General features: G+C 36.0%; 1 protein-coding gene across 1 annotated transcript; it reads right to left on the bottom strand.

The window, feature by feature from the left end:
• Positions 1–1,665: 1,665 nt before the first annotated feature.
• LOC308690397 (uncharacterized protein) lies at positions 1,666–11,420 on the bottom strand (the record flags this gene model as incomplete). Its single annotated transcript, XM_081364798.1, has 7 exons — positions 1,666–1,836; positions 6,378–6,619; positions 6,732–6,870; positions 7,980–8,055; positions 8,141–8,208; positions 8,319–8,899; positions 10,703–11,420. The coding sequence occupies 7 exons, from the start codon at positions 11,418–11,420 to the stop codon at positions 1,666–1,668; spliced, it is 1,995 nt and encodes a 664-aa protein (XP_081220924.1).
• Positions 11,421–16,228: the final 4,808 nt, after the last annotated feature.

The raw sequence follows: 16,228 nt of genomic DNA, 5'->3' as shown, positions 1-16,228 counted from the left end.
ATGATGACAGAATTTTCATTTTTGGGTGAACTATCCCTTTAAAGCAGTAGCATTACACCCCAAAATATCAGGTTCACTGATCAGTGACAATATAACAATTCTTTGACAAATGTTACAGCAGGAGTTTGAACATAAATTACTACATTTACATTCTGTTGTTCATCTCACATGCATGTGTTGCCTTAGTTGTTTTCTGGTCTCTCTTTTATGTCTTCTATAAGAATCTTTTCGTATTTGTAAAGCAATTTGTAAAATATCAGTTGTGACGAAAAACCTTGTTTTTTCATGATCTCAAAGATGCTCCTCATTTTACTTTGAGATGTTGGCATTGCCCTGATTCCACTTAACAGTTCGCTTCCAATGATGTCATCAAGGTCATCTAAAATAACATCAACATTTGACACCCTTTGGATGAGGGCACTTCTATTGCTGTTCAGAAAGGAAACACCTGTAGAATAGTCAACAATCATTAATAATGTAGTATATTAAAATGATTGTGAGATAGAATAAAGTTAATATTTTGTTTCCGCTGCGATTCAAAAACAGCTTACACTGCTTACACTCTTCGGATGACAGGTTCAGTCCGCTGTTTTCTGCTGCAAGATAAAAAGTTGGTAACGTCTTAATTTTCAAGTCTTTAGAGATTAACTGTAAATATAAAACCCTTGATTTAAATAATCAGTAAAATCATTAAACAATTCATGCAGATTTTACATTGTGCAATGCTCATATTGTCTAGCATGTATATTAAACATATAAAGAGTTTCCAATGTCTTTGATGGAAATTACTGTCAGTTATTTACTTCCTAAACATTTCTACAATTTATCATGCAAAGATTGCCAAATAAATGTACCCTAATCTACAAAGGTCAATTAAGACATCAGATTATTTAGGCAAGAATACTAGAAATTATGCAAGATTCCCTCTACTTTTACAGTACAGAAGTACACAGCAACTGGGATTATACAATATAGTTTTACACAATTCTTGAAGTATAATTGACTTCAGTATTAGCACTCTATTTAAAAAATTGACTGAAACCAATAGCAATGCCATGTCTTTAGTAATATTAGAGCATTTTAATGAGGTAATAGCATTACATTAGACAGTACACTTACAGTACTTTATTCAGCTCTAAAGGCAAAAAGAGACGTTTTTCTTGCATTTCTTGCTGGTTAAAATGTCTAAATTAAAAGTAAATCCATATTTTGTCATAACATGTCACAGTGGGCTTTTGTTTTGAAACTTGCGCTTGTGTGAAAATGAAACATGTTCAAAAACCGAATGAAAACAATATTAGGTTTCAAATGAATGACTCGCAAAAATAAAAATGTAAAAATGGCAAATGTAAATGAAACATTTGTGTTAAATGTATGTTCTTACGCTCATCGGCTGATGTCAGTCCGCTGTTTTCTGCTGTATAGTCTGTAAAATAAAAAGTTGGTAATGTCTTCATTTCAACTCTTTAGAGATAAATATAAATATAAAACCCTGGATTTAAATGTAAAATCATTAAACAATTTATGCAAATTTTACATTGTTGCAGTCTAGCATGTATATTGAACATATAAAGAGTATCCAATGGCTTTTGATGGAAATTACTACTAGTTATTTATTTCCTAAACCTTTCTAAAATTCCAGTAACACACAAACAGTAAAGGGTCTTATTTACCTGCCAGTGGTACGTCAAGACTCCATTCAACTTTAACCTCTCCATTCCAGTACTTTTTCTTTTTGAGGCATAATCGCACATTCATCACACCATTTGGTAACTTTATATCAAATGTTGGATAGAAAGGTTTCCACTGCTTAGTGCAAAGAAGTTTCTTAAGAATCTTGCAAAGGAAAGAGAGGTAAAATGAGTTTAAAGATTAAAGGCACTACTGTAACAAGACTCAATGCTAGAAAAACGGTTTGTTACTGCTAATTTTAAAAATAAAATAAAAAACAGTCCTTGTTACATTATGTTACATGTACTTACCTTAGTAATAACAGTAGAATATGCATTACATGCAACTAACCCTCAACCAAATCCTAACCCTATAGTAAGCACAAGTAGTTGATTAATATTACTCAATACTTAAATATATAATTACACTGTAATGACACCTTAAAATAAAGTGTGACCAAAAAAACATTTGTCAGATTGAGGTTTTAAAGGAGCAGGTGGTAATTTCTCAGTGACACCTTTTGATACAAAGAACCCCTTAAGTGTCACCGGCCCACCGGTGGGCCCAAAATCATTACATATTTAAAACAGTAATATCCTATAATAAACATAAACTAATCTTGACAAACTATATATCATTTGAAAGCTTTCAAACTCTAGTTTTCATATTTGGTGAATGATTTTGGTGAATGCAACAAGAATATTTTCATATTCCTAAGTAGGCATGTGCCGGTATTCGGTAATGCGATAAATCGCGGTAATGAATATGCACGATATTGTTATCGTGGGCACTTCAAAATACCGTGAAAAATAATAGATCAGAATTTATATTTATAGAACGCGTATTAGCTTATTTTCCATCAACCGCTTAAACAAACACTGCGTATGCTGCGCGAAACACGTGCGCACTCTGATGTAAACAATCCTCACATGTATAGCACTGTGTGCATGCGGCGCAGTGCGCGCTCTAGTCTAATGTAAACAACCCTCACATGGAGAAGAAGCATGACGGAAGGAGGAACGCTGCCGACGATTTATCCTTCTAAAAGCAGGGCTGTCAATACGCATTCAGCGTGAGACTCACGCAATTTACACTTTTCAAACGCTCTCGCGCCACATGCAGTTTCTCACGCAGAGAAAAATCGCGGAGCAAAGAGGACACGGAGACCGACAGACTAGACAGAGCAGGTTATTATGGTATGTAAACAATTCTCAGCTCTCATGTTCTGTCCATTTTATTACGAAATTCAGACAATAAATACTGTTTTGGTGCTTGTAATGTGACTTGACAGATCACTGTAGCGCCTCAGTTCAAGTAAACCGATCATCTGTTACTTTTTATTTAAAGATACAGTATTAGGCTACAACTTACCGAAAGGTATATATGCCTCATACATAATATCGATCATTCAGTGTTTTTCGACCACGGAAAGAGGTCAATAAAACTGCAGGTGAACAATTATGTCACAGAACGTTACATTTACCTCAGGAAAGCCATTTAATGACCAACACGTTAGTTGACTAGAAAAAAAATAGCTATAGAGAGGAGTATTTTGCTAAATATGTGCACTATATTACATTAGTATTATATTTTTACTTGTGTCATAATTGTTATTATAATGAAAACCAAATTATATTTAATTTAATTAGTTAATTTTTAACCTTTAATAATACCAGCTGACAGGGCTCTCTGTATGTTTACAGCATTATGTGAGATATATTTTTTCTTGAGAAAAATTAACGTCTATCTACTGTAGCCTACCTAATAATTATCCAAAAAGTCAATACTGAATCAAGATTGAAATCAAATCCCAAGAATTGAAAGCGTGAAAATTGTGTAAAATTCTATTTAGTTACCAAATGTTTTGACAATCACTATTGTAAAGCAAGTAGTTTTTTTTCTACATCCCCCCCACCAATCCATCCATTTCTCTTGAGCAATTAAAATATCGTGATAATACCGTATACCGTGGTAAAAGCTCAATCAATTAATCGCAGCATGAAAAGTTGATACCGGCACATGCCTATTCCTAAGGCGTGTTCAGACCTTTATTTTGAAATAGCAATGAACATGAAAAATCATGAAAGAATGGTTGAAACCTCAGTTTGTTTTCATGCCAAGAGTTCAAAAGATATCATCCATTCAATTATTTTAGAAAAAAAGATATTAAAATGTTTTTAATAACGCATATGGAAATGGAGGCGCCCTTATATGGGCAGTAATGGAGTCTGGTTGTCACCTAGTAAAAAATGTTTGGTACTGCGCCCAAACAAAATCTCACTGAAAGCTCATTTTTTTGAGATATCAACTTAAAATTTGAAACACAATTTATTCAGATTTTTGGCTTTGATTTTCTAGCAGTTTTAGAGTCGGCCAGGTTTTAAAAATATATATTTTATATAAAATATGAATAATTAAATTTTTTATATTGTACATTTTCATAAACTCAAACTTCTATAACTTTTTTTTGTTTCACTTTCTTAATTTATTTCACTTCAACAAAAATCTGCCAAATGTCTTCTTTAAAACAAGACCAATTTTACGTCTATACTCCAAAGCATTCTTTAATTACAACCATTTAAAGTCGAAATGTGCATTTTTATGTATATTTAAAAAAAAGGGGGTGACACTTAAGGCTTCAAATTAGTTTTAGACCAATATAAACTGTGTAGATATCAATTTCTACACTAAACTTGGTGGACTGGACTGGATAGGCAAGGAAAAGTGAAGGAGTGTGCAGAACTGAGATAATTATTATATGAAACACATAGTAGGCCTAACAATAAAGAATCAGTAAGTGTGGTATATATATATATATATATATATATATATATATATATATATATATATATATATATATATATATATATATATATATATATATATATAAAATAGGGTCCATCATTAACAGCAGTGCTTCTCAAACCTGTCCTGTCCTCATTTAATTTACAATATATCCCAGGAATAATTCCCATGAATAATGCACTAAGAATCTCTAATTTTTCTCCCCAAATCCTCACGTCTCTTTCCAGGTTTGTTTTCTCACGGATGCTTTAAAATGTAATTGTGTCCTCTTTTCACTTCTAATACCTATTGACTGAGATTACTGTAATGTTTCTAAAGTAGGTATACAATAAATACTATAAACCAATATTGTAAAAATATTGTACAAAAATACTGTACAAAATATAATACAAAAAAATCAAAATAATGATATAGGTCTGTTGTAGTTGTAATAATAACTATAAAGCCACATATACAGATTGAATTTAGGGTTTTATTCATATATAGACATTGATCAGCAGACATAAACAGAAGCTCAACCGAACCTGCTTGACCTCTTGCAGAAGCTCAAACGTGCTGTGCAACACGAGAATGAACCTCACTGGTTTTCGCACATCAAACGAAAATGCTTGAGCTTCTGTTGGTTTACCACAACTGATGTGTGCGTTGATGAATGTTTATATGTGAATAACAATCTGTCCATCATATAAAGTGATTGTGTCTCTTCAGAAAATTTTGGACTAAACCGCTCAATTTTTTACAACCTCTTTATAAACTTTTTGAAGCGTCAAAGTGGTAGTTGTGTAGCTGTCAATGGAGAGACAGAAATCTCTCAGATTTCATCAAAAAGATCTTCATTTGTGTTCCAAAGATGAACAAAAAAAGTCTTACGAGTCTTTCTGGAACGACATGCGGGTGAGTAATTAATGACAGAATTTTCATTTTTGGGTGAAATATCCCTTTAAGTGACACCAGTTTTCCTAAGTATTCCCAAGCACATGTGGCTGTATTTAACACAGTATGTGTGTGCATGATTGTTTCTCATGTAATGCCGTCTTGAGGGCTTGAAGGTCACACACATTCAACAGAGGTTCCCGCCTTGCCCTACATATACTGAGATTTCTCTGGATTCCCTGAAACTTTTGACAATATCAAAGACCTAAATTCTTTGTTAACTTGCATTTAGAAACTTGATTTTTGAATGTTTGACAATTCTCTCATGAAATTTGTCACAAAAGTGGTGAGCTATGACCCATCTTTGCTTGCAAAGACTGAGATTTCCTTTTATTCTCAATCATGATACCTTCACTGGATTGTTTCAAAACAGTTTAACTTGGATATTCTAATCTCTTCACTTTTATTTAGCCTCTGTCCTATCCTTTTTGGAATGTGTTGTAGCCAAAAATGTGTTTATATTTACAAAATACAATAAAGTTGGTCACTGAAAACACTGGAAATATTTTCTTTGAACAAGGTTCAAGAGAATTGACAAGTCACAGATTCTTGATTTTACTGAATTTTATAAAATCTCCCCAATTTTCGGTCAATGGTGTTGAATATAAACTATTTGATACATGATTCTCCCATGATTCATTAGAAAATGTAAAAGAGAAAAAAAAAGCTTTGAGAAATTTCACATCAGGTCATTGTCATCATTGTCATGTTCACCATGCCTTATTCTTATTCTAAATCATACTGACCGACGGTTTTATCGTTGACACTGGCCTCTCTGAAAGTTCATGTTCCTCAACAGGATCACAGGACATGCTGTATTCACAGTTATATGTGAGCATGCATTCACAAGCTGACTGGATTAGTGTATAATCTTTATTACATTTTCTCACCTGAAAAAAAAACAGAGAAAATTTCATTTGTTTATAAAGTCAGCCAAAATAAGGTGAAAAATGAACACAAAAACATACTTCTCTGGGGTCCACATTGCGTGGTTGTAGAAACACGTGCAGCCTATGTATTTTCTTTATGTAGAACAGCATCACTTGGCCACATATCTTAGACATAAACCAGTTTTGTATTTTCAAAAGTAAAAACTTTGATGTTCCTGGGATGCTCACTGTAACATGTGTGCTTGTGATATTCTGGGGTTTCAGAATGTCAATAATCTGATCAGAGTAATGTACAGCGGACGTGAAGTGGTAGGCATCCTCTGAAATAATTAAAGAAAGCATTTCACATTTTTTGCATATTTTTTTGGACTTTGCATTATTCACAGATTACATTCAGTATCTCTCATAATGTTCATAAGATTGCAAACTCACCAATGGAGGGCTCACATTGAGGTAGACTGAGTTGAGACAGCTCACCCTGAACACATTTGATATCATACAGGGGTCCTGCTTGGTAATGGTTGGCAGGGACTGGACAGTCGCTGTCCTGAAGAACAGTGTTGTACAGTAGGGGTGCACGATATATCGAATCAATATCGTTATCGCGATATCACGTTGCTCGATATCATATCGAAAGTCTCGCGATATTTATGCGATATTTTGTTTATGATGCGTCCCGCCCGACATGCACCGTTGCATTCCCCCCGACTGATTTCCTGGTTCTACTTCTCCATAAACATGAAATCAAGGAGAGGGTTAACTTTTCATGCTACAGATTTCCAACAGTGGTCAGAAAGAACAGGGGAGACACTTTGTTTCACTTCTCCCCTACCACACAGTCCCCACAACACACACACTTGCCGGCTCGACGCACACACCAGCGCGCAAGTATAAACATCAGGCCACCTGGCCACTTCATGCGTTATCACAGATCGGATAGCTATCTAATTTATCAAAACGATTCCTTTTACACCTGTTCACATAAATGTGTTTTTTGCAAAATGGATATAAATCCGATCTTCAGTTGCCGCGCTATATACAGATTTAATGGAGTTCACGTCACCGAACACAGTTATGAGCTGCATTTTATAGATCATCAGCTAAAATGTAAAAATCAAATACCGCACTAATAGAGAACGGCAACAGCCCTGGTAAGATAATTTCACTTCTTTACTTTGAATGAAGATACTTGTGTTTAAAGCGTCTGCAACTTACTTTCACTTTGATTTGCGATAGTTTGCGCGTTGGCTTGACCGGTAGATGCTCAGCTGCTCATGCGGTGATGCGTGTTGCAGACGTAGCGTCGTCATATCTGGCCATAACATGACATGTAGCCTATAACACATTCTCACACGTTTATTTTTTTTAGTGTTTTTGGGAGGAGTACATTTTACATATGTGGTTTCAACAACCAGATGGATTAACACTTCGTCCAGTTTCGTCTGGAATGCAGCCCAGATCTCCTCCTGATGTGGTTTCAGCGATCAGATTCAAATCCGTCTCGAATGCGCTCAATAAACCTTATGTTGTAAGAAAACTTGTTTTATTTGTTATGAATCTATTTTGATGCCTTTTCCCATATGTCTAAAAATTTCGAAATTAATATCGATATCGCAATATTCATTATCGATATCGCAATATCACTTTTTGTCAATATCGTGCACCCCTATTGTACAGCACCTCCCCTTCACCATTCATGTTAAAACCAAGCTTTGTAAACTCACAATGGAACCAGCCTGCATGCCTGCTCTGTAACCTATTTCAAATACATATCAAATATTATTGCAAACGGACATACTAAATGAGCTTACTTCACCTGTTTGCAGATAGAGTACAGATACCTGTATTTACTTTGCCCCTCCTGACAGATGACCTCGGGAGTGAACATATAATCTTTTACATCTAGCTTCTGTGAAAAATAAAAAGTGCTTAAGTGCATTGTAATTGTATTGTAAATTAGAAATAAGTAATTATAAAACATCACAATATCATCTTAAAAGAAATGAATCAGTGACTTACCCTCAAACTGTCTGAAGGGGACTGAGAATCTCCATCTGAAATTTTTGGTAATACCAGATGCATTGAATTATTTCTCCTGATCATCCTCTGTATCCTCTCTGAAAGCTCTCTCCTTTCTGTAATTTCTGGTTCAGAGCCACAGATGTAGGTTTTGTGTCCACATTTTTCATGAAGCCACTCCAATACGCTTCTTTGAGATCCAGTATATTCGTTTATACTACAGTCTCCCTCTATAAATACTACAAAGACGTGATTCCAAAATTTCTCTCCAAGAAACTCTAAATTTTCAAGAATCTCTTTGGTCTGGTCTGTGAATTGGCCAGCATGCAGAACAAATGTAAGCAGAATGGCATGAGGTCCAGGAGTCAGATTTTCCCATCTAAGAATCCTCTTGGCATTGCAAATATCAATATCAGCCAAGTGCACAGTCTTCCTGTTCATTGAACCTTTGAAACTCTTAAGCCTACCACTGCCAACTTCATCGTAACTTCCTCCATCAAAAATCCGGTTTAGAATGGATTTTTCTGTTTCACTGAAACTCATGAGCCAAATCCTCATCTCTGTAAAAAGACAGCTGTCACCTAAGAAAAACAACATTTGTAAAAATGACACATGACTGAGGCTTATTTAAAATGCTTTTTTATAGGAAAATGAATCTCTTAATTCCACATAGGAAATATGAACAGTGACAAATAACTACAGATGGCATCATAAAACATGACTATAATGTAAATGCCTAAATTACATTAAATTTGCATACACTGCATGCTTTCCTAAAACAGTGATAATGTTTTATTACTTTGAAAACACTTCTTTTGATTTTTTGCTTTAATGACTCCTAACATGTAATCTTCATCAGTCTTAGGTCAGTCTTATTAAACAATATATTTTACAGTCCCATCATGTTTAAAGATCTTGAAAAAAATGGATTTAGCAATAATAAATAGGCCTACTGAAAAAATGATTCAGGACAATGGCTTCTTTAAAAGAGAGTATTTTTTTTTAGGTTTGACCTGGACCAAATTTAATGGAGAAATGAGAAAACAGTTGAATTATTTTGTAAATATACGCTGTTTTTTGTCTGAAGAAATTACAACAACTAAACTTTATTAATCAAGGAACCAATAAATTCCACATTGTAAATTCCACAAAAAACGGTGTAGTCTATGAAATAATCTTTGGTCAAAAATGGATGTAACAGAAGAGTTTCTATATTGTTGAATTGCATTGTTGAATATAGTTGTCCTGTCCTGTCATTAATAGTAAAATGTTTTAATGTTCCAGGACATTCAAGAATATTTATTTAAACCGTTTATTTTTTTCAATATATATAACACTACACACTTTGAGCTTGCTATCTGATGATCTCAGTTTAGAAGCCATTCATTCAGAAAGTGTCATGATTCTGCCCTCTTGTCATTATCTTTCTCTAGTCTGAGGCAGGATCATGACAGACCCATGTTTTGTGTACAAGCACATGGCCATTTGTTTGGGCTGTGTGCATGTGTTATCTCGTTCCTTAGCCCTGCCCCCTTGTTCTCCACGTTTGTCATTATTGTTTTAGCAGTTACACCTGTTGTCCTTGTCATTTGCTTCCCTATTTTATCCCCTTGTGTTTGCTGTCCTGTGTTGGTTCATTGTTTCTGTAGCAGACCTGTGAGTACCCTGTCGAGTGTTTAGTCAAGAGAAATTTAGTCGTGTATCTATTGTTTGCTTATTGTCACGTTCTCAGTCTAGTTATTGTTTAGTTGTGTTAGTCTATTTCCCTTACTTGTGCTGTTTTGCCCCCTCGTGGGTTTTGTTTTCTATGTTTTTTCTGTCTGTAAATAAACTGTGCGTCAAGCATCCTGTCTGCGCTTGGGTTCATCCTCAAATTCATAACAGAAAGCCATCAACTAATCAAACACTTCACAGCAGGAAAAATGTGATCATGGTTGCCAAAATTTGGAAAACTCCAACACATTTCTTTAAGAAATGTAAAAATGTTTGGTTTAAAACATTCATTCAACACGGCAACATTCTTAATCAATAGTTAATGGATCATAAGAATTTTAACATAAATATTCAAGATGTCTAATATAATTTTTACTAAATCCATTAATTCATTATTAAATAGTTGAACTCCAAGATTATCTGAAATATTGACAACTAAATATTTAAAGTCAGCCTATGCCTTGCTTTTGTGTAAAGATATATATATAAGGAAGAATTTGTCAATGAGATGACGTGGTGTCTGCTGCTTATATAATACGCTCGTAATGATGATTGAGAGGACTGAATGTTTAGGCTTCTCCCAAACCTATGTTTTACGTGAAGACCACTGTATTTCAAATAATCCAACCTCTTAATAAATAAAACAGCATACAAACGTATAAAATATTTACCGAAATCAAGCCCACTTGTTAGGGCTCTCTCATAAAACTCTTCAGCCTTGAGTTTTTCATTCTTCACTTCATGAAGGAATCCTTGTATAGCACACACCTCGCTGTCATTCGGGTTTTTCACCCTTTTAATACGATGTTCAATCACCTTCTTCAGCTTCTCCTCACAAAACCTGCTTCGCTCTGAATTCGGCTGCAGCCTCAGACCTTGCATGAAATGATAGATGGCCAGTTGTTCAGATCTTTTGGTGTAGAGCTGATATTGGCCATAAAAACAATGAACTGCCTGTAGGTGTTGCTTTTCACTATTAGCCATTTTAAATGCTTCTTCAAAAAGTCTCTCAGCTTTTAAGATGCCAAGTTGTCCGTAATGCAGTGCTAAATCTGCCATGGCAATAATGAAAGAGGGCTTTAGGGAAATCGCCCTCTCCAAATGATGGATGCACAGTTTCATTTCATTTGACTCTTTAACATCAAACTGTGTTTTACCAAGTGCCCTATTCTTTTCCAGGAGATTTCTTTTATATTTGAAACACATAGCTAACTGATGGTGTATAAAGGCTGAGTTTGGGGTAGCCTGCAGGGCTTCTTTCAGTAGATAAATGGCAGCGTCCAAGTTTCCTAATTGGCGGCAGAATTTTGCTACATATCTTGTGACATGTGGGTTTTCAGGGGACATCACCAGCGCCACAATCACCTTCTTCAAAGCAGTTTCGAGCATCTTCCTATCATCTCTGTAATGCAGCATTCTCAGTGCTGGACTCTGGTGGAGTGTTATCAAATACTTTGTCTCCAGCGGTAGGGAGGAGTTGAGAACGGGGCTTGGCAACCTTAAAGGTACACTTTACCCACACAGAACGCGTTTTTCAGGTTTGAAAACGCGAGGCGCACAGCACTACCTTTTTTTGTTGACTTATCCTACAATATAACTTTGTTACAATTTGTCAATACATCATCCAAAATTATTTTTTGTTTTACCGTGATCCACTATGGCAAGCCTATCATAAGTGCTTAGAGTTTAGACCATAGACAGTATATAAACTGGACACAGCGACCCCATAGGTTTCAACAGAGAAAAGTGAAGCAAATTAGAAGCACTCACTTCCTGATGGCTGAGCGTACTGCGCAGACTCAAACTGAGCTTGACGACGTACATATGACCTACCTGTCTGACAGTTATAAGTCTTCTAGTAGCTGTGCCAAGAGAAATCTGAATCATTCCCTTCCGAATCTCGCAGAGACGGAGAGCGTGAGTAGGAGTTGTCCATGAGCTAGGAGCAGGAGCAACTTTATGACTCTCTATGGGCTTCTCCCTTGACTTTATGCCTCCACGTCCCCCCGATTGACTGCCAGCTTCCTCCTGTCTATACGGTAATTTCCAGAGAGTCGAGTGGTTATGACGCAATCGTTAGCCTATTTTTACAAAAACTGCTTCTACGGGGCCATAATGTAAGACACAAGGTAATGGAGCCTTTTATACATTGTCGTGTTTCTTTAGAAATAATGGACACATGGAGTCTTTAAACGCCTCAGATGTAAAGTGATTCGCTGTCAAAGTGACGCCAAAATGAATGGGAGTCAATGGATTGCTAACAGCAGGTGATGGCTTGTTAGCCAATGGCGGCTCCCGGGGGTGGTACGCTATTCGAGAGCTCGATTGTTTTCACGGGAAATTGCGTACATACGTCACTCTTCGTAACGTCGTATCCGTATAGAGAAAAGTTGCCCTGACGAGTATGATGTGTTATATATATATATATATAGGCATAATGTTCGTTCAAAAAGAGATGAAAACAAGTTCATGATGATGATGGGGGATAATGCCCCGTGACAAGTTATTTTCTGTACTCACACATACAAGCTAACAGCTAACGGACTTAAAGGGGTGGTTGATTATGATTTCGCTTTTCTAACTTTAGTTAGTGTGTAATGTTGCTGTTTGAGCATAAACAACATCTGCAAAGTTACAATGCTCAAAGCTCAAAGCAAAGGAAGTTATTTTCTTTTAAAGCGCCCCTTTTATGCTATTTTAAAGTTTCCTAATGTTGTTTTGGAGTCTCCTTCAACAGGTTTACATGCATCAAAGGTCAACAAACTGTTTCATTTTCTCATAATATACATTTGCACATCACCACATTAACATTTTCAATGATTCTCAATTGAATCAATCTCTCTAAATCCCTGCTTTCCGCGAGCTATCTGCTCTGATTGGCAAGGTGGGTACACATGGGTATTTTTGTTTTCGACACGCACGCTGTATGTGGTAGACCAATCACAACAGACTTCCCAGCGGGCACCTTGATATCAATTTGATGTCAACAGTTAGTCAAGACTTGATCAAGATACTGCATATCATTTTACGGTCAGTTTGAAAGGCAATGTCTTCCAGTGGTAATTAGGTGAAAAGAGAAAGTTAATACCCACACTGAAATTGGTATATGCAGGTCAATATGTTTGACACTCAGTTTACACCAAATCAGTGTCATGGATTGGTTTTGACGTCAATTTGATTTGCATATTTGACCATTTTTTTACGTTGATTTTGACATCAATTTGATGTCTGTTCAACATCAATTGCCCACTACAATATCAGCTGTCCTGAGGCTTCTTACACCATAAACTAAACACAGTAACAAAAAATTACATTGATTTTACCATATGAGCGCGAGTCCAATGATGAAACATTGGAAGAACTAGTTATTCAAACCCGAACCTCCAGCGCAAGGAAGACTCGAGCAGGACGTTTCTCAGTGATACACTACTCAGTTTGAGGTACATTATGAGATGTTGCAACTGTAATTCCTCACCATCAGCATTAACAAGTGCATGTCCATCAACAAACCAATTATTTTAGTTGTACTTGTACAGTATTTATTTACCGACTATGTTTTCTAATTTATTGTGGTGAACATGTGGAAACGGTATTAATAAAAGTGCATTAACCAAGCTCTAGAGTGAATGACTGTAACACAAACGTCAGTAAAACAAATCTTGCTTCATGCTTAATCTTTCCTCAAAGTAGTGAGAACGACAAACAATCTGCATTAATACCAACAGTTATAGGTAATAGTGTAGTAGGCAATAGTGGCCCACAACTGATTAGCAGAAGTGTTTCACTGAGACAGTAATAATGTAAGTTAACCAGTTAGTAGGAGACCTACACAATATAAAACTCCATCTTTTGAACACCATCTTTCAAGAGCAAGCTGTTTGCGAATCCTGCATTTAACTCCGAGATTTGAGAAGCAGTCGTCAGTGAAATAAAGGGAACACAGCAAAACTTTAGGATTATACTGCGGTGATATCGTGGTAAAGATTAATTTTAACCACTGACTCTTCACATGCTCGTCATTTAGCAGTGAGAGAAAAAAAAAACTGGCTTTACCTCCACATTATAGAGCACAGCGTCTTCTCGACATGGTGCTATCCAGTATCCACAGGAATCAGAGGCAGTGTTTTAGGTTCAAGGTTTCCCTTCCCTGGTGTCTGTGCGCGTAATAAGAGGGCAGACAATATGCTAATGTTTCGTCTTGACATCACAACGAAACGGCTTATGACTCGTTTGAAAAACGATTCATTTCATTGACTCAGAGAGTCGACTCTTACTTTTGAAAGACATTAACTTTTTATACGGTGCACTTTCAGATTTAAAACTTTGCAGGATGTTTTTATTCACTTAGAGCTATGTTACACACTACATAAAAGGTAATTTTCAAAAATCCATAATAGGGGCACTTTAAAGAAATTGTATTTTAAGTACTACAACAAACGGCTGGTAGGGACTACATGACATTCCTCCCTGGTTAAAAACACTAACATTTACATAAATCCTGTCCTCGGAACACGATTTATAAATTATCAAGACAGAATATGCTAATCAATGACTAGAAGATGATGATAAGCTACATAAAATGATCACCTGTCCTGCCGGCACCCCAACACTGCACGTTTTCTTTGTCTCCCTAATCAAACACACCTGATTCAACTCATCAGCTCATTATCACATGGGTTAATGAGCTGATGAGCTGAATCAGGTGTGTTTGATTAGGGAGACAAAGAAAATATGCAGTGTTGGGGTGCCGGCAGGATAGGTTTGGGAACCACTGAACTAACCATTCAGAAATGCATGTTGTCACTAGTGTTGCTTTCGTCAACGAAAATTATGACGAAATATTGTCGTCAACGAACCGTTATCACCTGACGAAAACGAGACGAGACTAGACGTAAATGCATGGTCATGTGACGATGACTAAAATACATGTATAATGCAATATCGTTGACGAATAAAAACGAGACTAAATGTGGTTTAAAAAAATAAAAACTATGCTAAAATGTCTCTTCATTTTCGTTGACCAAAACGAGACGAGACGAAATGTTATAACGTCACGACGAATGAGAGAGTTGTGCCGCTTGTGCGTGAACCCATAGCTTTAATTGTCGGCTTTAAATTCTGGATTGCGATCTGGTCACCCGATTATCAGCGAATTTAACAATATATTACTCCATTAGTTATTCTATTAAAATGTCTCATTGATGTATTTGACACATTCATAATCATTACTTTTGCCGGTTCTTTGTGACAGCTGCATGTTATTGGCAGCGTCTCTGGTTACATGAACACGTCACCGCATCAGCGCCAGAACATGGAGATTTTATTTTAGAGAATAATCGCACAACCTATTCGATATCCTATAATTAAATAAACTAATCGAATATCCAAAAATCGTGACTCATCCCTGCATGGAATCTCTTGTTTCTTTTCCCAAATCTTCACTCACGTCTCACCCATTTTCTAAAGGTATTATAAACGTTTCTTGGTTCGCTTTTAATTAGGCCTATTATATTCGTATACTTTACTGTGGTAAAGTAGAAAAACGCTGTAGGACAGATGGCCTACATTTGAACTTGCATGTCAAATTCTTTTTAACACAGTTTGTGCTTCTTATATTAGACATAGGGCGCGTCAAGTTTAGTTGTAAAGCGCGTTTCACACGCGCGGGTGATTTTTAGTTTCACTTTCTCTGTCAGCGCAATCTCAAACATAGCCTAAATATTTCGCCCTTGTGGAGGATAAAATTCGCTCTTCAAACCAATTTACATCAAGTAGAAAACACAAAGATATCATAAAGAGATCGATGGAGATCGATATCGTGTTTTCCTGCCTGTGTCCCACATCCCTCTCAAAGCGCAGAGTGTATATCACGCGTCTTTGTGTGAAAATATAAAACGAGGTTTTTTTTAAATAACCCCCCAACCACCGCCGGTAGTTGGTCCATTACCGCGGTGGTAAAAAAAAAACCTGCCACCGTCACAGCCCTAAATATAGGCCTACTAAATAGCCTATAATAAGATAGCCTTGTTTGAAATTCTATATTGACTGGGTTAAATAGAATCACATAACTAAAAAGAGACTAAAATACAATTTTCATTGACTAAAACTAGACTAAAATGTCATCAGTTTTCGTCGACTAAAACTAGACTAAAATGTCATCAGTTTTCGTCGACTAAAACTAGACTAGACTAAAAAGA

This window comes from Scardinius erythrophthalmus (genome assembly GCF_964197995.2).
Source record: "Scardinius erythrophthalmus genome assembly, chromosome: 5".
In the NCBI taxonomy this organism is placed as follows: Eukaryota; Metazoa; Chordata; class Actinopteri; order Cypriniformes; family Leuciscidae; genus Scardinius; species Scardinius erythrophthalmus.
The sequence above is the reverse complement of the archived record's forward strand: the minus strand, read 5'-3'. Positions and strand labels throughout refer to the sequence as shown.